Raw genomic sequence first — 27,918 nt, forward strand, 5'->3', positions numbered from 1 at the left:
GGAACCGAAACCGCGAAAGCGCGTTGCCACTGAGAGCGAGAATACCTCGCGAACGGCGCTGATAAGCAAGCGAAGAGCAGCGCCAATCAAGATAGAAATCAACTTCCACCGCCCTGCAAGAGAGTGCCGACAAAGAAAAAAATGACGTTTGCGCGCCTCCGTTGCGATCACGCGGCGAAGCCGAAACCGCCAAAGGGGCGTTGCCGCAGTCTGAGCGACGCGCTGAAGCTAGCAATCAGCTCTGTTTATCTCCCCAAGAAAGTAGCAACAATTTCAAACGCATCTTGTAAGTGCTAAGAGGTGGCAGCACCTCCCGGTGAGCACGCACCGTCATTATGGCGCGAAATTTCAAACAGAGAGTCGGAACCGGACCCGTACGGCTAAGACCTTGCGGTACAGAAAACCGCCGCTGTACATGTACGGCGAAAACCTTCAAAGGGTTAAGCTTCAGAACATCATTGCAGTCAAATCTCACTACGGTGAAATGTCGCTACTACGAACCCCACATTAACAAATTTCTCAAATTTATGAATATTTTAAAATCCCTGCCAGATTGTGGATATTCCTAATGTAAAAATATTTCAGAACTACGAATTTCAATACAGTCGAACCCGACTATATTGAGCCTGTTTACATCGAATTATTCTATACATCGAACAATTTCTGGACACGATATAGTTAGAATGAGTATATATAGCAAAAATTACGCTTACATCGAACAAAAATAGCAGCGATTCCCGATATATCGAACGTCCAGTAGCGGAAAAGTGCCCCCAGAAGTTGTCTTTCCCTTGCGGTGGTGGAGAAACGGTGGCGCGGGTCTATCCAACTGCTCTCCCTACCAGGACTGCGCTGCCTCGGACGAGCCGTCGACACCCCCCCCCCCCCCCCCCCCCGCAGAAAATGATCCTGGCCCGCCCGTAGCGCTTGCTCAGACAGCAAATCAGAGGCTCTTGTGCCCTCGTCGTGCAAGATGGCGAAAGTGCGAGTAGTCTTGCTGCTTTTCTGGTTCATTGTGTGTGCACATTGTGGGCCTTCTCCCGCAGTGTAACTGTGATGAAGTGGCAGAATTCGCCTTTCGTCGTGAAGCTCGAAATCATAAATCGAGTCGAATGTGGTGAGAAGTCGGATGTCCCCGCAGCGTGCAAGATTCCGAGGAGCACTCTAAGCACGATCTTGAAGAATAAGGGGCACATTAGGGCAAAAGTGGCCAAATTATTGACCCGGTGCTCGTGGCGCTTGATGTATACCCACGGCCGTGTACGAGTGGTTCATCCGAAATCGCTTCAGCTGTGCCGGTTTCTACGTGCTCGGTGATGATTGTAAATTCTGATGAATGTGACGAAGCCGTTGCCAGTGTTGCCGAAGTTTAGAGTGAGCTGTCAGAATTTCTGGAAACCGTTGACGAATCGACGGTGGACGAGTTTGTGAGTGCAAATGATGGTGTCGCGACCATGGGAGAAGCCGAAAATGTCGACTACATTTCCGACATCGTACTGAGCACAAGGGAAGGTGGGCACAATGAGGAAAGCAACGACGGTCCTTTGCCCACATCCTCTGAAGTGATTGGTGCGCTCGCGCTAGTCCAGGGCTTCTGCGCGAATGCAGAAGGTTGCAGTCTCAGCTGCTCCGACTCCTTAGACAATGTGGAGAAGTATGTGCATCGCAGGCAGCGAAATTGCCCAAGCAGAAGAAAATGCAGGACTATTTCATGGAAAACTAAGCTAGGTATGGTATGTGCTATTATGACATCCATTTATTTAGCAGGCTTATATAGAATTATGCTCTATATCCAACTGATAGGTGTTTTTCTGCGAGTTCAATATAGCCAGGTTCGACTGTACAGTGCATATTCCAAAATAACGCACATAGTTTATTTCCCCTTTATAACCGAGGAACATCAGTATTATGAATTCGGCTGAAGCTAACAGCGTCGCAACTCTCGCGTGAAACAGAAACCGTGAGTGCAGTAGCTATTATCATCACCATGTCGAGTGCCAACTGCTTCACCACAAACTTCACCAAGAACTTCATGACAAAGGTTTGGCGATGTGTGCACAAGAGCCAAGGATGAATGCAGCTAACGACGGCACCAAAAAGAAGAAGCTTTCGCTGCAGGACGAATTGGAAGTATTGCAGGAAATCGACGCAGGGAAAAAGCAAATCGGCATGTGCAGACAGTGTGGCATTGCCCCATTGACTTTCATGACCATTTTGAAAGACTGAGACAAGATTGTCAAGCTTCACCAGGAATCACAACTCGCTCCTACGAGGAAATAGCTGCGACATGGAAACCTTCAAAAATGTGGACCAAGCTGTTCTCACATGGTTCAAAGATGCCAGACTGCAAAACATTCCAGTGTCTGGCCCAATGCTCCAAAAAAGAGCTCACGAATTTGCCGATGCACCGATGCACAGCACCGTGATGGTGCTTTTGCCTCCGGGGGGTAGTATTACGATATCATCGAGCGATGCTCAAGGGACGAGCCGCCGCGAGAACGACGACGAAGTGGGTCTGTGCCCTTGGCACGAGTGAATGTCGGCCTGGCGCTCTGGCTCCAGTCCAATGTAAATAGCCTGTTAATAGCCTCTTTCGTCTGTGTCTTTCTACACGTCACAGTATGCTGAAAGGTATTGCAATTTTCATGCTTTTTGATCTGTTGAGGTCTCACTGTGTGCTTGTTCGTATAGAGGGAAAAACAGTGACATGCAGGAAAGTTTGTCTCTAACTGTATCTACTCGCCGTGGTTGCAGTGGCTACGGTGTTAGGCTGCTGAGCACGAGGTCGCGGGATCGAATCCCGGCCACGGCGGTCGCATTTCGGTGGGGGCGAAATGCGAAAACACTCGTGTACTTAGATTTACGTGCATGTTAAAGAACCCCAGGCGGTCGAAATTTCCGGAGTCCTCCACTACGGTGTGCTTCTTAATCAGAAAGTGGTTTCGGAAAGTAAAATGCCATAATTTAATTTTTTTTCTAACTGGATCGGCTATGCGATCAGTGGCTAAATGGTGCCGACGAGCCATTATGAAGATGACAGGCTAAAGTGAAGGGATGGTGTGACTGTCTTAAGTTAGCGGTTACTAAAGCCGAACCTCATTACAGTGGCATCTAGCATGAAATTGCCTTAGTTATGTCCAGTCCAGTAGAACCTTAGTATAAACTTCAATTGACTGCAATTCTTGATTTAACAAACTATCTTTATTTCCCTATTATAGTTTGATTGAAAACCATGTATTTTTTTGTTTGTGGCTTAGCGAAATAATTTTGTGACATGGTTCTGATTTAACGAAGCTTTCAGCCATTTCAAGCGCGTACTTGGAGCCTGCATAGCTTGTAAATTTCGCAAAAACTATTAAGTTGTTGGCCGAAGCGTCAAAATGAGCCTTCAGATAGTGCGAGGCGAGGCTCTGTAGGTAGGAAACACAACTGTGCCATTTAGCAGGTTGGTAAATGACTTGTAGAGGCCGCAGGGCATGTGGCAGCTTGCAGTGCTAAAAAAAATTCGAGAGATGACGATTACACCTGCACAAAGTGGGACGGGGAGGGAGTGACAATGCAGTAACGTAATGCACGTGCTTGGGAGTCGGAAGATAGAGTGGGAGGAGCACGTGCCTGTCTGCACTCTTCTTTTAGTGCACGCGTCTCTTCCTTGCACACGGGCCATGCGCCATATCTATGCGCCATGTGTCAAAGCAAGGGGAAAGGGTGAGCCGAGACAATTGGTGCTTCGATGCACATTGTGTTCCCGCAGGTCTAGTGTTGGCGATCGCATAATCTCAATTTTCCAAGACATAGTGTGAAGTAAGTGTTCTGTTGCGTTGTGACCGCAAGATCGTAGTCATCGAGTGAGATCTGTTCACATTTGCCTGTGCGTGCGTGACACCGGTAACACTAGGAATCTGACTTCGTACAGTTGTCTCTTTGCTGTCGCCACCAGTGCTCAGCCTTTCTGGCAGAACTGTGACCTTTTTTTCTTGCTAAGGACGAGTATCTTTTTTTTTTTGCACTTTTGTTTTTACTTATGGGTGCCATCTGATGACGCCTGCCGGCACTAAGCATGGTCAGTCATGGCGTCTAAGATTTACAGCGGCGCATTACATGACACACGCAAATCTCAGACGCCATGAGCCACACTGATGCATTTCTGTCAGCGCTACCTGTACGCCATGCGCTGGTGCTCATAACCGTGCTATTGTGGCTCTATCAGCTGTGGAGGCCGAGTGGATGCAAAACCAGGACTGGCTTTGCTTCGTACCGCGGATGTGAAGGTGTCATCGACACTGTTTCTCTCATCGCTCACTGTCAAATTTACCAACATGATTTTTTTCCTTTATAAAACGAACTTTTTCCCACTGCCCGATAGTCTGAAAAATTGCATGGCCCCTTCTGTGTAAGAAAAATTCATCGGCGGCTGTACTTACTTGCACGAAAGATTAAATTTCGATATAGTTAAGCCTTAATATAACGAAATTCTCGATATAACGAAGTATTTAACTTTACATAGCCTCTTGTCCATGGAACACAATGTAATTAAAACCTCAATATAATGAAGTGTGTTTGTATGCGACTTCAGTATAATGAAATTTTGCTTCTGCAGCAAAGGAATGCCGAGACAATAAATGGAAACTTCCGCAGACACAGATTGTCAAATGATTGAATTACAAGCGGTTGCTTGCTAACGCACCTCTCAAATCGTGCGTGGCGTGACAAGAGTGACCGTCAAAGTGAATCCACATCATGTTCCAAGTCCAAGTGCAATGAGATCCTATCGCGGCCTGTGCACTTTGTGCTTTAGGTCGAGTGAAAGTATGCAAAAGTAAGAAAGAAGGTCGCTTCACGCACGAGTGCCGCTTCCCTGCGTGAGCAAAAGAAAAGAGGGGGAGGGGAGCTCACTCGCTGTAACGCGATCAAATGCGTGCGAGGGGCGGGGGGAGGCGGGGTAAGTTGGCACGCGTCGGGATGTCTGGCGCATCAAGGACAGAATTACCAACAAGTTGCTACGTAACCTAGACGATGCAACCGTACAGGCAATACTTGAACTATGTAATATACACTGGAGCAGAGGGACGTTGCCCCTAGAATTTAAGAATGCTGAGATTACGCCGATACCAAAGTCGGGAAAAACGCCCTCCCTGAAGAACCTAAGACCTATTTTGCTCACGTCTTGCCTCGGCAAAATGATGGAACGCATTATCTTAGACAGGCTACAGATGCACATCGGAGAACATCAACTGATGCCAAACACGATGTTTGGTTTTCAGCCCAACTTGTCAATGCAAGGCTTGCTTCTGCAGCTCAAAGAGGAAGTGCTGAATGCAGCAACGCCATGCTGCCCAAAAGCAATTCTTGCACTAGACCTGAAGGGGGCCTTTGACAACATGGGGCACGAAGTCATGGTAACAAATCTCAGGGACACGAATTGTGGCCGACTATGTGAGAGGTTTTCCTCTCACAGGACTGGGAAATGCGAGGTCACAGTGAGCAGGCACACCTAATAGAGGAACGCCACAAGGAGCAGTGCTGTCGCTAACATTCATCAACGTGGCCGTAAATGTAACTCCCAGCCCAACTCGAGAAAATACCGGTGATCAGACATGCCTTGTATGCAGACAACATCACGATATGGACGGGCGAAGGGTCCATAGGAGAACAACAAGAGGCATTGCAGGAGGCAGTGGACATTGTAGCAAGATATGCAGAGACATACTCCAAAACAAACGTATATCCTCACTTGAGTCTACCACACCATACACCCTCCACTGTGTTCCTATAAGTTCCCACACTGCAATCACATGGTATGGGCTTGCGTAAGCACACCACAGTTCACACCCATAACACACCCCACCACACGGCAATGGGAGGCAGCGCTGTCCAGCTCAGACTCGACGGACCAGCTCAACCTGGTCAACCAAGCGAGAAGGGCAGCCAAGGCTGCTGGACTCCTGGACTGAGGGGACCACCAACTGCACAGTGGAGGAGCTACCTACGCTCGTGTGCTTTTTTCTATAAAGTTTACTGTCTCTCTGTCACGGCTGTGGCTGAGCATAGCTGTAAGTGCGGCGGAGCACATACACAGCCGTGCATGCTGCTTTAGAGGTACACTCGGCCACAAAATATTGCGGGGCACTTGAGCACTTGGTGAAACGGCCCTCTGCTCCTCCTGGCGGCGCAACCCTGTTGTCAAGACCAATGCTTGTCAAGACCTCTGTGACTGCAGGCATGCATGTTTCCACACTTTCTCCTTTCGCACCAGCAATAATTGAGTGCAGCCACGAGGTGCCTCTCACGCATTCGGTGCTGTGGCAGTTTCAACAGGGAAAACTTTGTTTATATAATGGAAATCAAGAGTTTATTTTCATCTTGCCTGTCTCCTTCTATAGAGTGCCTTTTCTGCCACACTCTTCTGCAAGAGAACGCCCCGTTCGTAAAAAAAAAGAAAATGATGAATGAAGGTTGGCCACGAGAAGGCACAGCGCAGAAAAAAAAAAACAAATGGTTTATCGCGTTTGCGACCAGACCCTATATGTCCGCGCTCATGACTCGAGAAAAAGCGGCTGCAGCAGCGCGTGCCAGCCCATGCTTCACATAGTTTTTGCGTCGAAGCCGCCACAGCATCAATCGTAAGGAGTGGCACCTCGTGTCTACGCTCCGATAACACCGGCACGCACGGACAAAGCGCGCAAGCATGCATGCTTGCAGTTACGGAGGGACGCGCATGCTCGCAAGCATCGGTCTCAACAACAGGGGTGCCCCGGCAGAAGGCGCGGAGGGCCGTTTCGCCACGAGCTTGCGTACCCCGCAATATTTTGTGGTTGAGTATACATCTGCCATGTGCGCAAAGAGTGGGCAAGCTGAGATGGCGTGCCATCGTGTTAGCTGTCTTCTCGTGCGTTTAATATTGAAGGTTGCGCAATCTCGAGTTTCGGTGACCTGTTGGAGCGAGAGGCAGACGAAGCATTCACTCCCTGCTGCCAACGCTTTTCATGATAGCGTCGTCCCAGTGTGGGTCAACCACAGGGGCGGAGTCCATGCGAAAGTGTGGCTGGCTTCTCTTAATTCATACCACCTATGTGAAGATATCATTCATATCATACGTTACCGACTCACAAATTCATCAAAGCGAATTGTTTTCTCATTCAAATTTGCTTTCTTTAATTGCCTGATAATTCGGAAAATTCTATGGCCCCTTTCCGTGTAAGAAAATTAAATCAGCAACTGTATTTATTTGCATAAGAGGTTAAATTTAAGTACAATGAAATTGTTTGGTGGTATTCGAAATTTTTGAATATTCATGCACCCTTAGCCAAAATATAGACCAACCAGTCTGCACACAAGTATATATGTTGGGGAGGGGGGGGGGGGGGGGAGGGTCTCACACGGCTCTTGGGACAAAAAAATGACAATGCAGTAATGCAAACAATGAAAAGGGCATTTATTGCACCTTTCACATACTAAGCCCTGCTAACCAAATTACTATGCACAGAACATGCCGATGGGCATGGAACAAATCGAAGAAGTTTGACTCACCGTGACTGGATAGCAAGCGAATATGTTTGCCTGCATGCTGGGCACCAATGCCTAATCGTTCGTGCGTACAGTCACGGGAACGGTGGGGCATTCGAACACTTGTGTTTGTCCATTCCGGTGTCCCGCTCCTAAGCCTTTCGCAAGACGGCTCTGTGAAGTCGGTCGACACATGCACAAAAAGCCCACGCCGCTCGCCGACTTCAAGCCCAAGAGGCACAGGAAATTCTATGGCCCCTTTCCGTGTAAGAAAATTAAATCAGCAACTTTATTTATTTGCATAAGAGGTTAAATTTTAATACAACGAAATTGTTTGGTGGTACTCAATATTTTTGAATATTCATGCACCCTTAGCCAAAATATAGCTATAGCTAAATAGCTAACGTCATCCTGCCTTTAGGTGACGTTAGCAGCGCAACACTCGCACCATCTCTCACACTAATCTGCAACAGGGTGTCTACCAATTGGGAAAACAGGGAATTCTCACAAATGTTAAATAGTCTGGAAATACTCAGGGAAAACTCGGGGAATTCGTGCTTCTATCAGGAGAAATTAGCTGCAATTTTATTGAAAGGGAACAAAAGTCGCACTAATGCTGGCTCAAGTAACAGAGAGGAATCGTAACGAATTGTCTTTGACGCCGTGTCGCTGGCTGGAGGAGTTGCCACTGTACAGTCAAGACCAATATTCCAGACGCCCAATTTTTGGGGACAAGCCCAATAATTCGAATGGCTTCGCGGCACCACCACATATCCTGCAATGCATAAGAACTAAAATTTCGTACGCAAGAACCCTTTGCCGTCAGATTTTCGGGACTTTTTGTCGTGACCACAGGTCCGAAACTGTATTAATCAGTCACCACCTCTGTCATTTTGGTTATCTTGCCGCCTCGAATCGGTGCTCTCAGATCCGCTGGCAACCATAGTTGGCCACTACGGCAACGCTAGGCAAGGCTACTTCGACGTTTGCTATTAAGTTTCTTGCCGTTTGGTGTCGTGTACTGCCGCTTTTTGGAAGAAGCTTGAGCTCAAAATGCAAAGTGTTGGCTGATGTGGAGCTGCAGGTGTCCCTCATCCAAACCAAAATAAACTCTTTAAAGGAGCGAAGCACAACACTATGGCATTGTGTGCGAGCTGAGAGTATGTCGGGACAGTTGAGGTTGATTTTCCATCTGCTCAGAAGGAATCTCACTTTGAAAAAGTTTGGGCTTCATACCAATAAGCTTGCTATCAGTTGATATAACTAGCTCATATGCGAAAATATTTGCTTCTGTAAGCATCTTTTTATTCGTATTCGAAAATGTTCGATTCGATTTGCAATGGGCTATACCAGTTCTCTTTAAGGATATTTTATTCGAGGTGTATTTTACTAACCCCTCCTTTCTGTTTTCTTTTTGAATAAAATAAACACTGCTCCTTACTAGGTATTCAAACTGGACTAAGTCATTTTCTTTAAATTTACTTTTTAACATGCTTACTAGAGTGACAGCATCGAGCGACATGGTGTCAGTCAGTCTTGACATGAAACTAAGTTCTGTGTCACTCAGGGAATATTGGAAAGGCACTCATGGAAAACCTTGAAAACTCAGGGAATTTGGAAATGTCAACTTGGTAGGCACCCTGTGCAAGTACACCGACCACCGGCGGTGCCCCGCTGCATGGGCAAGCTGGATTACAGGAGATGCGGTAGTTATTGGGGAAAAGAATATCGGGGGGACATGTGAAAGTTGAGCGTCCCTACATTGTGTTCAGGAACGTGTTGACACGCTTTTTTGGCCACTTGTGGAATAGATTAACTTTCGGGCAAATCTGATATTTAGTACTTCTGATTAAACAGACATTTAGGTAGACCCCGCCAAGTCCAGAATTATCACTTTGCGACCGTAGTTCATTATATCCACATTTGCTTGGTGGAGGTTTTACATTATATTAAAATTTAACTATAATGAACTGGCAGTATACTGCATGTACATTGGGGTATATTGGGCATATCATCTGCCTTTAGGTCATATGCAGCTGTAAACAGGCAGTTTGTAAAGTAGAATTCTAACCATATATTATTCCTGTGCCTTTTACCTTGCAACTCCAGCGTTCATGGGTTGGAAAAGGTGGTGGGGAGATTAAGGACATGGAGTATTCCGAGAGCGAGGAAGAAATTGACGAGGAAGATGCCCATGTCAGCTCGAAAAAGCAGTCCACCAAGGGGTAAGTTGTATGTCCCTGTCCTTGTACTTTTGGCATGCTTTCAGGACATTGACATGTGTCAGAGATTGCATCACAGTAGCTAAAGCAGCTTCTTAGATGGTAGAACTGTGTAATTTATGCTTGCTGCCATGAGCATTTCTAAAAATGTAGTTCTTAGCTCAAATGAAAAGGTACTTCTGATGTGCTTGAGAGAGACAGTATCAGAATGTCCACTTAGGGAATTTAAACTGATACAAATATCACGTATTTATATAGGGTTGACGACGGGCATAAAGGATACAGTACAAATCAAACATTTTAAATATAAATAAAAGTAACATACATTTAAGTTGGCTTTCTTAAGATGCAGTAATGAGGTTCCCAAATTGGTAGTAACACTCAAGGTCTTACGCTCTTTTTTTTTTCTGTATGTTTTTTCTCCAAGAAGGAAAGCTCTTTTTGTGACACTGTGAGGTTTGTGTGAATATCCTATTTGATATTCACTTTGGTGTGAATTTCAGTGTTTAGTCTTCTAAATATTATGAACAAACAAACATAAATTTGAAAACATGCAAAATTGGTAGTGCCAGTCTCATTGAACAATTGCTTAGCCATTGCCATGGCTCGTACTCAAGACAAGATGAAGTCAATTTGCACTCGCCATCCGAATTTATGCAGCTGCTAGATTATTTGAACATCGCTGTGGCATCGCCACCTTAATTACTCAACCATTGTATAAAGGTGACCAAAATTTCAGACCATGTAAAGGGCATTGTTTGATTTTTCAGGCATTATCCGCGCACACAATGTCTGAAAGAGTGGCACATGTCAGCAAAAAGTTTGCACCTTTGAAGTTGTTCCTCATTCTCCTGCTTCCGTGGATAAACTGGGTTTACAGCTTTCTGAGAACTGTATTGACACAAGCACTTGTTGATCTTCCTCCGGTGACTGCTTTTCACTGGATAGCAAATGGTAAATGTTATCACTCGATGTAGGACATGCCTGCATGTATCTGAAGTTTCTCTAATATTATCAATAGTTGTATCTATTGTCACCGAACCTTGTGTAATCTGAGTGTAATCTGAATTGGGTAGTACTTTCTGGAAGGCATGCATGCACCATCAATTATGCTGGAACCTTTGGTGATTCATGTATAAAGCTGATGCGCTTGACTTGCAGATCAAATTTTGACGATCGCCGTTGAGTTTGCTGCTATCATCGTGCTTGAGTCTAACTTGTTTTTCTTGGCATAGGTTGCCCACTAGAGAATTTGTTAGCAGTTCGTTATCCTCACTATGTTATTCATTGTCACTACAACGTGACAGTATGAGCATTGCATACCTACCAATCTTCCAAATATTTTGTAATGTTTACGAATTTGGGCTCATTTTACAATTTTACAAATGCTCCATCAAGTTTTAGGAAAAGCAGATTCAGTTTGCAGAAAACTGTTAAAGGTGTCTGGAGGTAGAGCAAGATCGCACACAAAAAAATTATGCAGATACAACGCACATGTTGGAATCTCTGTGAAGTGAAGCTTTCGTGAAGTGCTTGATGAAATGCTATAAATTTTCTCATGTATTCCTGCCTCTTTGGCATAAAGGAAACTGGTGCATGCAAGTGCTCTTGCATACCCGTGTTACACAGTGTGAAATCTTATATAGGAGGTATGCACTGAGCTCGACCCGCGAGGCGGCGACAGTGTTGCTGGGGCAGCCGCGCCATGTTGACGGTCGGGAGCATCGAAAAAAATGGCAGCGGTCTTACTTGCGCGAACATCTGATTCCTATCTTTTGGCCCGCCGTTCGCCTTGTTTTATTATCCAGTCGCTGATATATAAGCAGCAGGACGTTGCAATGTCTCGTGCTCAGTGCTGTTCTACCTACAATGTTTACGTATCCGGACAGACTACGCTCCGGCGTGGCCGTGCGTCAACTGAGCTTCGATGTCGCGGTGAACTGTGCTATGTTCGGATGCAGCAGTCACACAAGAAAGAAACTCGGTGATGGGAATATGTTCAGATTGGGTTCCTCTCGACACGTGGTTATCTCTCTTCTTAACTGCAACCTTAATGTAAAAGAGCACAGCAGCTATGTGCGAGCACGCCTCTGCCAGGCCTGCCTTGCAGGCTCAGTGTGCCGCCAGCACCTCGCCGTTTTCTTTTGAGAGAAGCCATGGTGGGCGAGTGGCTTTTCATCGAATGACTGTGATCGACAAAACTGGGAGGGCAAAAAAAAGAAGACTGTTTTGGCAAGACCAGAACAATTGACGTAGCATAAAAATTACGAAGGCTGTGTAAAATCAGTGTTTGGTTCTCGGGGGGGGAGGAGGGGGGTCTTTTTTTTTTCATTGAAGCAAATTTAACGCTATCCTTTGACGACGCAAGTGAACAACGCGGAGTAAATTCCGTAATGAAGGCGACCATGTTACGCGAGCACTTTGACGTGCGGCTGCTGCACCCAGCCGCTCGCCAGATCATTGTGGCCTTCCATCGACTTGTAGGCTTTCGATTGCTCGCGGGTCGCGGAGCTCGTTGCATACGCAGTGTAATCCTTGATGTCTGCGACGACCACGCAAGGCAGTAGTCCGACATCGTGCCGAAGCTGATGATCTTTGAGTTCGAGCTGGTCGACCCAGTCGCACGAGCGCACTTCGTTTTCATAACGCGATTTTTCTGGTTCACTCAACCCACGCACGTACGTGCTTAGGCCCATCATTGACCTAAGACGTACTACTCGATAGCCAAGTCAGAAAGGCACATTTAAACGGTCATTTGATGCTTCATGCGTATCGGCGGGCCACTTGGCGACGCAGGCCTGCTCGCGTAGGCAGTGCGAACTTGTGACCGCAGTTATGGCGGCCTCTGCGGATGCCGCTAGCACTCCTAGCGAATGACATCATGTGCATACCTCCTATAGGCTTGTATTTCTCCATTGTTTCTTACCATATTTACTTGCATATGACTGCACTTTTTTTTTTCCAGAGAATTGATGCAAATTCTAGGGTGCGATCATTACATGGGGTAAATTTTCTCTGGAAAAAAAAATTTTTTTTTCATCCCGCCTTTGCCGCGGGGTGACAAGTCGACGAACAGGCTGCTGCCACTGTAACAGTGTGGGACATCAAAACAAATATGGTGGCCGGCGGAGCAAGCCGGACGCCCTGAACACATGTTTTTTACTTCTCGTGAGTTCATTATGTGCATTGAAACAGTTTTTTTTTTTTGTTTCAGTAATGAATAATATCATTAATATCGGCAAGTTTGTGGTAATAACGTAGCCATGTCCACTTTTAGGGAACAGAAACAGATGGGCACGCTCAGCTGCCAGTGACAGAAACACATGGCGGGCATGCTTCGAAAACTTCGGAACTTGTCTTCACTACAATCCTAATACGGCGCATTTCCGCTAAGGGTGGACGAATACCTTAGCTGTGTTGCAAGCGCCGACGTATGAATAGGGTACACTTCTAACTTATGAATGTAAACATGGCTCCTGTCGTTGTCGCTCGCGATTTGTTGCATGCCCATTAGCGCAGACGAGAGTAACCGAAAGGTGCCTTTCTTGCGGTTGTTGACCACAACCATTATAAAGCCTACAAATAATAAAGCAAAGGCAAGTTTGGTTGTAGATTTTTTTTCTTGAAAATGCAGAAAGTGATGAAAGCAATGAAATGGGGCATCTGCTTAAGAATCTGTTTGGTGCATGCAGACTGCTTGGCAAGTCTTTAGCAGTCATTCGCAAAGCATTTGACAGATGGTAAGCACGATCATCATCAACTAGACTTGCCACACGACATATCACTGCGACAAGTTTGGGGTGCGATCATTACGCAAAAAAGAAAGAAAAAAACAATCAAATTTTTACAATAAGATTCAGGGGTGCGATCATTATGCGAGTGCAATCATTATGCAAATAAATGTAGCATTTATTTTTAATGTACCGGCCGCTTCTTGGCCAAACCCCCCCCCCCCCCCTGTTGTGGGTCATCATCAACACGCGGCAATAATTTCAGAGCTGGTTGACATTGGCACAATATCAAGCTTTTCTTTAAAACCTCCTTGCATGATATGTACCTCCTGCTTCTTGGCCAACACTCCTCTGTGGATATGTGCTATTGTATGGAAATCATCGTTATCATGATCAACGTGTAGACATGCTTATTGCTCGATCCTCCGTTGTGGGTAGTGTGGGAATCGTAATCATCAACACGTGGCAATCAACTCAAAGAGCTAACTGGTGTTGGCGCGAGAGAAGAGTAGGCATGTAGGGCTATGGCCTAATGGTAAGGGCATCAGGCTGCTGCGCTGGGGGGCCGAGTTTCTCATCCCTCCACCAGACACGCTTAATTTTTTATTTTTTAAGGGAATATGAATGTACTCAACAAGAACCTGACCAGCGACTGAACGACCCAGGCAAGATCATGGAATGGTAACCATAGAAAGCTTCACTTTAAAAATGCATACAAGAAAGAAATTGTAATTGTATATATACTAGAAGGGTACTTGCTTTGAGCAAGTTTATTCAGATAAGTTCCTGGAACAGGTGAAATCTGAAACAACAAAGTCGGTGAAAAAGTAATTTTTATATAAAACTTGCCTTGAGTATGTCTAAAAGTAAATTATCAGTAATAAAGTGCATTTGTGTATAAAAAGTGTGTGCTCAGGGCAAACTTTAATGTAATGCTTGCATTCACCCCCTGCCCCTTGACCTGTCCGTGGAATTTCTATGAATTTTAATGTTCCCAGGCTTGCAGGTATGCCGCTGCAAACAGATATTGGTCAATTACATGCTAAACAATAACTTTGGTTGCCAAGCCACAGCAAAGCTGCGATGGTTAGGCCTTGGAACCAAGGCAGAGCGGCCGCTATGAAAATTTACTGCTGGCTGGTGTGGGGCCAGGCAGAAAATCATTGCGAGAAGCTTGTTGCTATGCTGGTATGCTCGTACAAGTAGCGAAAAATGGCACTCGGCAACCAGTCGACAACTATGGTGAGAATCCTTACCAAGTTCATCGGTGTGCTTACGGATGTAACAGGCTAAACTTGCATGTCGGCAAAAAGTGCCAAGGTTCCTAGGCTGTGTTGTGGTTTTCACAAGGCAGCCTAAACTGCCGCATTGTGCAGTCCAATTTGCATGTGAAATGCACACGTTGCGGCATAGTGTTGCATGTGTCGGGCAAACACAAAGTGCAGACATGAAACCCCTCAGCAGCCTTGTCCATCATGAATTTTCGAGCAGAGTGAACTACGCTTGTACAACACTAAGCAAAATTGTGTAACTTATTTTTCTGTGCTGCTATACAGTTAAACTTTAATATAGCGAACTTCAATATAACAAAATTCTCTATATAACAAAGTATTTAACTTTTCGTAACCTCTTGTCCGTAGAACACCATGTATTTAGAACCTCAATATTGACACGTGTACTTATCTTTATCGGGCGACCACATTTCGCTGCCTAACAAATGTTATCGCACAACACGGGACGTGCCTGCATGTATCCGAAGTTTCTGGAAAGTTATTGATGCTTCTGTACGCTGTCTGTTGTTGCCGAACCTTGTGTTATCTGATTTCATTGCATGACGCGAATTGTGTAGAACATTGTGGAAGGCACGCGGGACCCAACGATTAGTCTGGAACATTCGACGACTGCTGTATAAAAGCCGACGCACTTGACCCACTGATCAGATTTTCGACGATTGCCGACCGTGTTCGCCGCTGTCGTGCTATAAGTGGGGCCTGTTTTTGTGGGCACAGGTTCGCCCAATAAAAGTTAGTTTTGTCTTTCACAGTATTGCTACTGTGTTCTTGAACGTCACGACCATGTGACAATATAACGAAGTGTGTTCATATGTGATCTCAATATAACGAAATTTCACTGCCACCACGAAGGAATGCTGATGCAATAAATGGAAACTTCCGCGGACGCAGGTGGTCAAATTATTGAATTACAAGCGGCTGCTTCCAGACGCACCTCACAAATCACGCGCCGTGCGACAAGAGGGACCTCTGAAGTCGAGCCGCATCATGCTCCATACAAAGTTAAAGTGCGATAAGATACTATCACACACCCCGCTGACTGTTTGCTTTAGGTGAGACTGAAAGTGAGCGAGGGTGAGACAAAAAAAAAATGTGGTGGCTTCTTGAGTGCCACCTTCGCGCGCGAGCAAAGGGAAAGAAGGGTAGGGGAGTGAGCTCACAGTAACGCGATCAAGCACGTGCGAGGGGGTGGAGTTGGGGGAGGGGGGGTAAGTTGGCGCGTGCCTCGATTTCTGGCACTCATCTTGGCCGTGGCTGAAGCGTGGCTGAGCGCATATACAGCTGTGCAGCCTGCTTTAAGCCGAGACCACACACATGCTTGCAGACGTGCGCAAACTCGCGTTCGTGCGCCTACATGTGCCGCGCCTGCGAAGAATGACAGTTTGCATCTACAAAGATGCGCGACAGCGCGCGCTCACTCACAGATGCCTTGGCAGATGCCACTTCCTACTTTTGTTATTGGCAGTGTTTCAAAATGCTTCGATGTCTACAAACATAAATATTATATTTTTATAGCTGTTAGATCAGCACAAAAAGGAAAGAAGCATTTTCTTGCGTGATATAAATCTTCTTGACTGAGAATTGAATGTACCATGCCGTAGCTGCGTAGCCAGGCGCGCCGATGCGAGGCAGCTCAAGCCCATGATAACAGAGAGGAACTGTTCCCCGAGATCACACAGTGTTTCGACACGTACGAGCCATGCCGCACCGTCTTCTCATGCTTGGGCACGCAGATGCGAGCTTGCGTGTCTGCAAGCCTACGTGTTGTCTGGGCTTTAGAGGCAATCTGCCGCGTATGGAAAGAGTGAGCGTGTCGAGACCCTCGGTTAACCCCCTTTCTTCTCGTTTATTACTTAACGAGGGTCTCGAATCCGGCTACATTGATGCCTTCAGGTAGCATATCTGGGTTTATTGACCAGTTGCCTTCACCCAAAAAGATCACGTTCTCGTAACGCCTGCGGTTAGAAGGACGTTCCACGTCCGCCGCCAAGGTCTGTGAGTGGTGGCGCTGGCTAACACTCCCAAGGTACTACTAGGACACATAAATACCCAAGAAAGTGAATGGGGAAACAGCGCCGCGGTAGCTCAATTGGTAGAGCAATGCACGCGAAATGCGAAGGTTGTGGGTTCGGTTCCCACCTGTGGCAAGTTGTTTTTTCATCTACTTTAATTTCAATTAATTTATTGTTTCATTATTCCATTTATTAAGCACAGGTAATTTCCCCTATGTTGTCCTTGGTGTCAGTGTTTGTTGGCTTCTTATGATATGACTAATAAAGATCGGGCCCTTCGGTTAACCCCCTTTCTTCTCGTTTATATATATATACATATATATATATATATATATATATATATATATATATATATATATATATATATATATATATTGCAACTTACGGTGGTCTACTCTGGACAATTGTCAGTTGCGCTTTGCTCCTCAAATAAGGACATTTGTCTAGTGAGCTCTTGTATATACAACACTTTGCAGTGTGATGAATGCATTTTAAATCTTAGATACGCCTCTTTGAGGTCCCAGGATGTGATGCTAACATATTCCTCTCGCATTTGCCGCTAAATCGCCGCTGACTTTTTGTTTCATGCTACATTGTTTTTGTAGAGGCAAGACTGGAGGCATGTTTGGTATGTTCCGTGGCTTGGTCGGATCCAAGAGTATCACAGCAGAGGACATGGCCCCTGTTCTGGACAAGCTGAGGGACCATCTTATTGGTGAGCTAACCGGTCACACTCTACTGAGCTCTTGTTCCTCTGTCCCTGAAGTTGTGACATGCTTTCATATGTCTGCAGTGCCTGTGTTAACAAGTACACCTTAACACGAGTTAGTAAATGCTTCTAATGTGATTAGCATTTTTAAGATACTTTACACACTTTCTGGTATGTTTCTGTCTCTGACTATTTTTACCCCAACTTGGGTCACTGGATAGTTCATGGTTTAGTGGGTGGAGCATTGGGCTGCCGTGCTGAGGGAACCATGTTCAAATCAGCTGTTGGACCAACTTGGGTCATTGACTTCATGTGACACTGAGTCGTGGTCACTCTTCAATAAACCTCTTCGACGCCAAATTGGGTCACTGGGTATGTGCTGCTCTTCAATGTGGAAAAAAAAATTCTTTAATATTCTTTAGTGCTGTGTGATATCGAACCCGTTTCATATATATTCAGACAATCGTGTCTGAATATATATAGTAGAACCTCGTTGATATGATTGTGTTTTGTACAATTTCACAGTGCCAATGTTCACATCAAGAATACAAAAGAATGACGCAATAAAGTTGCTCGTCCTTTTTACTGGTTATTAATAAGTTCCCGGAAAGCATGATCCGGGGCATTGTATTGTTGAACTGCAGTGGTTGGTACTTTTGTCTTCTTGCCAGCAACGTTTGCATGCAAAGCTTTAAAGGGAACATCGAAATGATGCATTCTCCTTTGGGCATTGCTTTTTTCTTCTCTGTGCTTGTCAGAAAAGCTTAGGATACATACATGCAATACTTACGGACTTCATAAATAAAAAATGTGAAAGAAGATCACCTTTATGAATATGAATATGAAGAATACACTGTTTTGCTTATGTCACCGCGAGTGTTCAAAACGTTGCGGCACCATAGCCGTCTAGTAGCGACAGTGCCTCCATTTGTGGTTCTGTCGCAGCCAAAAATGTGGCGGCCGATGTGGCCCAAAAGCTGTGCGATTCGGTGGGAGCCCGTCTGGAAGGACGCGTGCTCGGCAGCTTCACGGGCGTGGCATCCACGGTGCGGGCCACCCTGGTAGACGCGCTGGTGCAGCTGCTTTCACCCAAGCGCCGTGTCAACCTGCTGCGAGACGTCCTGGAGGCCCAGCGTGCTGGGCGCCCCTTCGTCATTACCTTCTGCGGTGTGAATGGAGTTGGAAAGTCCACCAACTTGGCCAAGGCAAGTTTTCTTTATATGTGCATACAATAAACATTTGTTAATTTAGATACCACAAGACTGAAAAAAAAAAAAGATCAAATTAATCGAATGTCAAGTTATAGAGGGTAACAAAATAAAAAAGACTAATACAGTAAAACCTTGTTACACCATACACGCTTAAGCAGTAGCTTCGTTTTAAAAGCAGTAAAGTCAAATCCCTGACTCAGTGTCCTTGAACATAATGTGTTTTGTATCCGCATAAACCGTACCAGCTTATTGCGTACATATCAGTTAACACGTAGTGTTTCCGCTTTTCGTCGCGCAAACATGGTGGTGCGTCGTCTCCATTGAGTGGCCCGGCAGAACAACAAGCCTCAGAAATCAGCATAACGACCTCCAAGCGCCCTGTGCATTTGCGCGTTAAGCCACATCAACATCAACATCATTTTGGCGCCGTGCCAGAGAGCGTTGTGGTGTCGTGCAAGCGAGAACTCGCTTCATGCCGAAACGCGGATGTGAAAGACGCCTGGTGCTTAGCTTAGAATAAAAATTAGACATCGTTCGGGCTATCGAATGTGATGCGAAAAGTCGGCGCTGGCACGCGACATGGGTGTACTGTTGACTACGGTGTGTGGCATTTGGAATGCGAAGAAGTTGCTTGGCAGCGCTGCTGCGACCGCAAAGAGATGTCGGCTACGAGCTTTGACTTTTCGCCATCATTGCCTCTGTTGTTGCCGAAGTGTCGCCTAGCGACAGTGATAAGGACGGCACAGAAAGCGAGAGCATGGGCGATTCAGGCCCGACAGTGGCAGAAGCTGTGCGTTACGTCAGCCTCATAAATGCAATCATCGCGACGAGAACAGCATCCCGCCATGAAAAGATGCCCTGCGACTTCTGCAACACTACTGCGCCTGTGCGTGGAGAATATATAATGCCAACGAGGAATCTGCCATGCGAGTGTTTGCTGAGAAGAGGGCACTGGCTGAAAAGCTGGCTCACAGCTTCAGCAAGTTTGAGGCCGCTGTCGTCACTGCTAAGCCGCCACGGCATCAAACGAAAATAACATGTTTGTCGCGCGAAGTAAATAAATACTGCATGTTTTTTCCCCTTTCATTGCACTCTCTCAGAGTTCCGTTTTTGACAGGTAAGTGGGCGATTTCATGCTATTTCGGTTAAGCAGTACTACCGTTTAGTATGTACGTTTTCTGAGCTCCGGACAACTATGGTTTAATGAGGTTTCACTGTAGTTAGTAAATTAGTGTGCATTTACTTGCTGAATGAATCAACAAATCTTGTTTCTGTTCAGCACAAAAACAGTGTGGAAGCTGCGATTCTTGTCATATCACGATGGATTAGCGCTCACAGCAGCGAATGATGCCTCGTGCTTCCTTTACACTGCAGCTGCAGTGCAGGGCCGTTGTTTTCATCCAAGACGTGCCTTGCAATTCTGCCTGCACATCCCGATGATTTTTTCGACAGTGAGCCAGTCAGCAACAAAAAGTCCCTCAGTTTGTGATGTAGCCAGTGAGTTCGATGCCGTTAAACTGTAGCTGCTGAGTTTAGTCAATTGTTCTCCACCCTTGACAGCTTCTGCTGTTGTGATGTGTCATGTGCGCGAGTGCTGTGATCGGAGTGGGTCAGCCATGCAAAGACAACAAGACACTGTCGCGGTTGCACAAGTGTGCCGAAGAATAATTCGAACAGAAACACTAAGCCAGGAGAAAGAAAAGAAGGAACTGGGGAGACGTCGAGCAATAAGCCTGCATGGAGGAAGTAGTTCACCAGTGCTCCAGGTGCAAGAGTGAAGTCGTCTGGCATCAGGCCCGGGCTTTGTGCCTTCTACTGGACCATGGCGACCTTCCAGAGGCGTGGTCGCTGCATTCTCCCGATCATCACAACAGGAAGGTGCTGATCAACGTGGGAGAAATGAAGCCCATGCACCGGGAGCAGAGGTGAAGCCATTGGACTTGGTATCCGGCGTCGAGACCCCTACCGTGCCAAGGCCACCTGCCCATGTTTTGCAATGCCACAACCGGACTTACTCCTGCATCACTGAATCCGGGTTGTTCGCCTGAGGGTGACCAGGATCAGTGCCTGTCTTCAGCACTGCTTCTACGCTCTGAGCGCTGCCTCCGTCAACACCTCTAGTTCATCTTGCAGCTCCACTGCAGACCACGAAACTGAAGGCCCCTTCTGATTTTGATGCTTTCTTTGGAAGCTTAATTCTTTTTTGCATGTTTGATTAGATTGTGCAGTTTCTTTTTCTCTTTGTATTGGATTTTCCTTAATGAATGGCTTGCAGTGTGGTAACAAATGGCTTCGTCACTTCATGTGCTGAGGCTGTGCCTCAGCAACGATTAATTAATTGAAAGAATCTCATCACAGCTGTGTTCGTGACATTGCGCATGCGCTACACTGAGTCAAGGTGAAACTACTGCTTGCTACAACCGCTGCGGACGAAACCGCGGTCACTTTTGGCGCGATCATGGATGGCAACCTCACAGTTCTGAAGGCTTGCCACAGCCACTGCAGGCAAAACTGTGGTCAGTGTCAACACAATCATGGATGGCGACCACGCATTTCTGGAGGCACACAGCCCATGCGTGCACAGAGTCAAAACGGAACTGCTGTTTCTCGCAGCTGCTTCAGACGAAACCGCGATCGGTATCGAGGCAATCGTGATTGATGGCGACTAGCGACTGGACAACGCAGTGTCATGCACGGCAATAAATGCAATAATAAAGGCTATGAAGGCAAAAATAGGCTTCAAGCATTCCGGTGTTTCTGTCATTACCGTATGGTTAACACTGAGGATAATGGCCATGTGGACTCGGCTGCTTTGTTTCAGTTGGACGCCAGCTTTGTTTTTGCTCATTTGTATTGTACATTTACTGCACTCCAAGCTTTGAGAATTGTCTGGATTAAAGAGAGTTTGATCGCATTAACTAATGCAAACACCTGCCAGGACCAGTGGATAAGTCCAAATTATCCAATCTTTTATATTAACGAGGGTTGAAATAAGGAGATATTATAGTACTGGAAAGCTTGCCATGTGTTGTGTTTACAAAATTCTCCTGGTAGCAAATGACACGGCACACAGTAGGGTGAACATCCCCAAAAAATGTATCAGATTTCACGCACTGTGGGAATCGTCGTTGTGCAAAGCACTTTGCTGGTTACCTGACTAACCAGCATCATTTAGGATTATGCAAGCAAGGAGTGCAGCGGTGGCGTAGAGGTAGAACACCCGCGTCGCGTGCAAGAGGTCCGTGGTTCGAATACCGGTGCCGCGCAATTTTCCACCGGATTAAAATTTTTAAAAATCTGTGTGTTGATAAAATTGCATAAACAGGCCTGGAGTGTGGCCTGATCCCGGTGACCAGAACGGGTAATGCACTCCCTCACCAGAGCAGGATTGGCCACGCTGGTGCAGTACTTGGCCACAAACTTCCTATATGAACACAACAATCAAACCCTGGCCCTCAGTCCCCAGCAGCTGCGAAGCAACTGACCACGGCGGCGGTCAGACCTGCGACGCAGCAGAGGGTGCTAAGAATCCCTTGCTCCGGATAGGCCGCCATTGGAATCTGAACCTGGCAACGTTTAATGCTAGAACATTATCTAGTGGGGCGAGTCTAGCAGTGCTATTGGAGGAATTAGAGGGCAGCAACTGGGATATAATAGGGCTCAGTGAAATTAGGAGGCCAAAAGAAGCATATACAGTGCTAAAAAGCGGGCACGTCCTGTGCTACCGGGGCTTAGTGGAGAGACGAGAACTAGGAGTCGGATTCCTGATTAATAAGAATATAGCTGGTAACATACAGGAATTCTATAGCATTAACAAGAGGGTGGCAGGTCTTGTGAAACTTAATAAGAGGTACGAAATGAAGGTTGTACAGGTCTATGCCCCTACATCCAGTCATGATGACCAGGAAGTCTAAAGCTTCTATGAAGACGTGGAATCGGCAATGAGTAGAGTGAAAACAAATTACACTATACTGATGGGCGACTTCAATGCCAAGGTAGGCAGAAGCAGGCTGGAGACAAGGCAGTGGGGGAATATGGCATAGGCACTAGGAATTGCAGGGGAGAATTATTAGTAGAGTTTACAGAACAGAAAAATTTGCGGATAATGAATACCTTCTTCCGCAAGCGGGATAGCCGAAAGTGGACGTGGAGGAGCCCGAACGGCGAGACTGGGAATGAAATAGACTTCATACACTGCGCTAACCCTGGCATCATACAAGATGTGGACGTGCTCAGCAAGGTGCGCTGCAGTGACCATAGGATGGTAAGAACTTGAATTAGCCTAGACCTGAGGAGGGAACGGAAGAAACTGGTACATAAGAAGCCGATCAATGAGTTAGCGGTAAGAGGGAAAATAGAGGAATCCCAGATCAAGCTACAGAACAGGTATTCGGCTTTAACTCAGGAAGAAGACCTTAGTGTTGAAGCAATGAACGACAATCTTGTGGGCATCTTTAAGGAGTGTGCAATAGAAGTTGGTGGTAACTCCGTTAGACAGGATACGAGTAAGCTATCGCAGGAGACGAAAGATCTGATCAAGAAATGCCAATGTATGAAAGCCTCTAACCCTACAGTTAGAATAGAACTGGCTGAACTTTCGAAGTTAATCAACAAGCGTAAGACAACTGACATAACGAAGTATAATATGGATGGAATCGAACATGCTCTCAAGAATGGAGGAAGCCTAAAAGCAGTGAAGAAGAAACTAGGAATAAGCAAGAATCAGATGTATGCGTTAAGAGACAAAGCCAGCAATATCATTACTAATAGGGATGAGGTTATCCCTTAAGAGAAAAGTGTATAATAGCTGTGTCTTACCAGTACTCACCTATGGGGCCGAAACCTGGAGGCTTACGAAAAGGTTTCTGCTTAAATTGAGGACGACGCAACGAGCTATGGAAAGAAGAATGATGGGTGTAACGTTAAGGTATAAGAAAAAAGCAGATTGGGTGAGGGAACAAACACGAGTTAATGACATCTTAGTTGAATTCAAGAAAGAGAAATGGGGGGGCATGGGCAGAACATGTAATGAGGAGAGAAGATAACCGATGGTCAATAAGGGTTACGGACTGGATTCCGAGGGAAGGGAAGCGTAGCAGGGGGCGGCAGAAAGTTAGGTGGGCGGATGAGATTGAGAAGTTTGCAGGGACGACATGGCCACAATTAGTACATGACCGGGGTTGTTGGAGAAATATGAGAGAGGCCTTTGCCCTGCAGTGGGCGTAACCAGGCTGATGATGATGATGAAGCAAGGCATCACCTGGTTAAACAGTGTGCTTGTGTACGACGAACAGCTATGTGGCTGACGCGAGCATGCCCATGATGACAGCAGCAAGACGACAGTGATGACAGTAGTGTGACGCTGTTGGCATTTCTACTCTGGCCGTTCAATCTGAGCTTCCGACATGCCAACTGTTGAGTTCTACATAGGCACTGGAAGAGTGTAATTGAGAGTAACACATTGTGATGTCATCAGCGACCACGTGTTACAGTCATACATACCTATGGCAATGTCATGTGGTGTATGCTAAAACGATGATGGCATTTACGCTCTGGCATGAAATAAGGCCCATTCGATGTGGGCCGATCATGAAATTGGTACAGCTTTGCACAGTTTCTAGGTAGTGCTAGCTTCTATGAGGAAAGTATTGGGGAATGTGGGCCGATCCCAGAGACGGTGCAGTCTAATTTGCCGTCTAAAAGCGTGAGCTGCCCTGAGGAAGGAACACGAGAATCTGGCATGTAACGCATGTGCCATTCATTGCAAAGAACTGGTCAGCTTTGGCATAAGAGGAGTATGCATGTAATCATGGCCTAGTGTTTGGAGCATTGGGCTGCTGTGCTTGAAGGATGTTTCTTTTTCTTATTGACAAATATAGACCAACTTGCCCACACAAATGGTACATTCAACTGGTTGTTTGAGCACTCAAGAATGCTCTGGTGGTGTGCTTTACATTTAGGTGGCTATATACAAGTCCTCAGAACACATTCACCTAGTCCGCTCAAAGCGCTGCACTCCAGCTTGGAGTGCTCGGAAGGATTGTCAAAATTAGTGCTCACGTTCAAGCTAGGAATGCGACCAAGATCTGACAAAATGCCGGTTGCGTAGTTCCTCCATTGCTTTCGGGGCAACTGAGTGTTCAGCTTAGCTAGGAACCTTCTCTGACTCTAGTCTCGAGAAGGTTCTGCATAGCTGCAAACGGACACAAACAGTCATAGGAACAGTGTCTTACCTTACAGTGTCTTACGAGTAACTGGAAAAACTTGCAGATCTGCTTCTGGCTGATTGAAAACAACTGCCGGGTACTGATTGCTGCCTGTGACACATTCCGAGCTGGTGCTGTGGAGCAGCTGCGCACTCATATGCGCCACCTGAATGCCCTGCACCCACCCGAGAAGCATGGCGGCAAGCAGATGGTGCAACTGTACGAGAAGGGTTACGGAAAGGACGCTGCAGGCATTGCCATGGAGGCCATCAACTATGGTGCGTGTGCTTATCGCGTGTTGGATGTTTGCTTGACTACAATTTTCTTGTCAAATTTCTGTCAATTGTCTCATATCCTTAACATGTGAATAATCATTCTAAATATTTATTACACTGCCTTCGTTCCTTATTACAGTAAAGTTTAGGCTCGTTACAACGGAGTCGCATACAACAGACTTTCGGATATAGCGGACCATATGTCAGCCTTAGCTTGTCAGCCTTAGACAACGAAGTTCGCTTTTAACGGACTGTGTTACAATGCACTATCGGCTACAGTAGACAATATTAGCAGCAATGTTTTTCGAAATGCTTAAACATGCTTTCAGCCCTTGACAAGGGCTGACAACTGACTTGTGAGGGTCAGCCGATGATCGCAGCTCAATATCGCTCGCGCGAGAGAGGAAGGCAGGGTGCTTCGCCTTTCGGGCGAAACTGTGACCTTTTTTTTTGTTTGTTTTCTACTTTGGAAGTTCGTCACTCACTCTTTGCAATAAAGTTGTTAGACATTGCGATGAAAGTTTTGGAAGTGAGGCATTTTGGATATCACGGACTTCAGATAAAACAAAAGTTTTTGTCGGATTATCAGGGTCTGTTGTAATGAGGGTTGACTGTATATAATCCTTATGGAACCAGGGAGCATCAGACTTTCTCATTCAAGTGTAACACATCAAGCATAACACAGGTACAAAAGATTGACAACGTAGAACTCTGCTTAATGATTGACATTAAAGAAAACTTCATTATCCTTGTTGCCAGTACAGGAGAACAAAGAAACATTGTAGCGAAAGATGCAACATTCGTTCTCTTCGGTCTCTTTGGAGCGCCTCTCCTCACATACAGCTACATTTTGTCCCTTCCTGCTGACAAAACTTCAAAATTTCAGACTGCCTCCAAAAAGTAAACACAACAGGAGCAATGCACACACTGCTTTTTTCAGTGACTGAGGGCATAGTTCAGCTCCGTTATGTTGATGTCATCTCCACACTTTATTCCGGCCAACACGGAATCAACTTCTCTTTCTCCAGGAAAACTGTCTGGTGTGCACCACCTGTAGTTAGAGCAAATAGAAATGCAACAACAGTTACAGAATTTGTGGAATTGCCATGTGTACAGCTGCTGCCAGACTTAACTGAAACAATGAAGAGATAGCAGCTTAACAAGAACAAATATAGGCTGTAATGAGCAAACATCAAAGGCTTTAGAAGAAAGATGCATTAAGCTAACACATTCAAGCAACTCGAACCAGAAATCTTAAGCATGCTCTGCAAGGGAAGTGAAAAGGTGCTTAAAGCTTGTTTGGGTAGAATATGATTGCACTGAACAGAGGAATAACTACATTCTGAAATTTTATGCAGTCAAATTAAATTCATTAGCACAAAATGCCCCCTTGCCTTTCCTTTAGTTACGAGCAGAAAAAAAGCTGTAATGTCAGTGTTGCTAGTTAGTAAGACCTAAAAACTTCCCTTTGCCATAATTTACCTTGCTTTATTTCCTCCAATGACATTCTATCATATTAAATGCTACATCTAACGGTAACACTCAGTTTATATTTATAATACCATTTCACAGTTAATATTTCTGTCATAGTAGCCCATTCAAATGTTGTTTTCCTTTTGACTATATAACATTGTAATAGTATTCGCACAGGCCTCACACATTACTGAATTTGGTAGCCATGTTCTAAAATGGGATAAGCAGTAAAGAAGATTTTCTAGTGTTCTTTAACATTCCCTCTGGATACCCATTTATGCTCTGTGTTTGGCATCCTCAATGCTTAGCACTCAGGTACTATGTGTCTCAGCTGCCTAATGCCCGCTTGTGTCTAATTATAGCAATGGCAGCACTTGCCTATAGTTGAACTTCGTTCATACATTCTAGAGAAAAATGGGTAAAAAAAACTTAACAACCAGGAAAATGTATGATCTGAAGCCACTAAAAAATTTGGCAGACTTCATTGTAGTTGACATTTACGTAATACAAAGCATTGCGCAAAATGTTGCAGCAGGAGATGACATGTGCTGAGCTGGTGGAGCTCGAGATAGATGTCTTCTTTTTTGCAGCTTCAGCAAGCTTAAGTTTACACTCCTCAAATTCGTTCTGGGCCAGCAGGCTCTTGAGGCGGGTCATTTTTGCCGGAATTTTTTAGATGCGCACTTGGCTAGAATTGTTGTGACACGCACCACCAATGCACCTCGAGCTGGACCTGAGCTGCCAGAGATGTGCTTAGTTGTTTTCCTCTTGCGTAGTGTTTTAAGACTCTGATGGGAAGCTGAAACGAAATCAAGCTGATGGGCTGTGCGGGAATATGATGCCACCACAGCAAAACCTGGCATTCACTTCGCATCGCCTACAGCAGGGAATGGCACTGCATTTTGGTTATCCCCATGCACTGTGAAACAGATAGGTGAGGATGCTTATTGCAATAGGTTTGGCGGTGATAGCTATGAATTGCGACATGTGATGGCCCACAAGGGTATTTCCTGCTGTTGAAAGAGGAAACTGAGTGAGTGTTTGCGTGACACGTGTGGGTGAGTACTGCAGGAAAGCTGCTGTGGTGGGCATCTGCTGCTCTCAATTGTACATGTGCCTTGCTCCTTTTATTGCGATAGCAATTATACGGACACTCCAGGTGGATTTTTGCTGTCGCCGTTGCCGTGAGGTTCTGTATGAGTGAAAGCGTGTGAGGGTGAGCTGGCGAACTTTGTTCACTTTCGTGTGCGTGAGCGAGGAACATGGCCCAGATACATGCCC

The 27,918-nt window shown here is 45.8% G+C and overlaps 1 protein-coding gene across 1 annotated transcript in view; it reads left to right on the forward strand.

Annotated features, from left to right (window-relative positions):
- SrpRalpha (signal recognition particle receptor alpha) overlaps positions 1-27,918 on the forward strand; it is a 56,902-nt gene that overhangs the window by 15,418 nt on the left and 13,566 nt on the right. The window contains exons 7-10 of the mRNA XM_075693072.1: positions 9,616-9,731; positions 17,369-17,478; positions 18,418-18,677; positions 24,954-25,167. Coding sequence (XP_075549187.1) covers positions 9,616-9,731; positions 17,369-17,478; positions 18,418-18,677; positions 24,954-25,167 — 700 coding nt within the window. The remainder of the gene's footprint in view (positions 1-9,615; positions 9,732-17,368; positions 17,479-18,417; positions 18,678-24,953; positions 25,168-27,918) is intronic.

Source organism: Dermacentor variabilis, chromosome 5, assembly GCF_050947875.1.
Source record: "Dermacentor variabilis isolate Ectoservices chromosome 5, ASM5094787v1, whole genome shotgun sequence".
NCBI lineage: Eukaryota > Metazoa > Arthropoda > Arachnida > Ixodida > Ixodidae > Dermacentor > Dermacentor variabilis.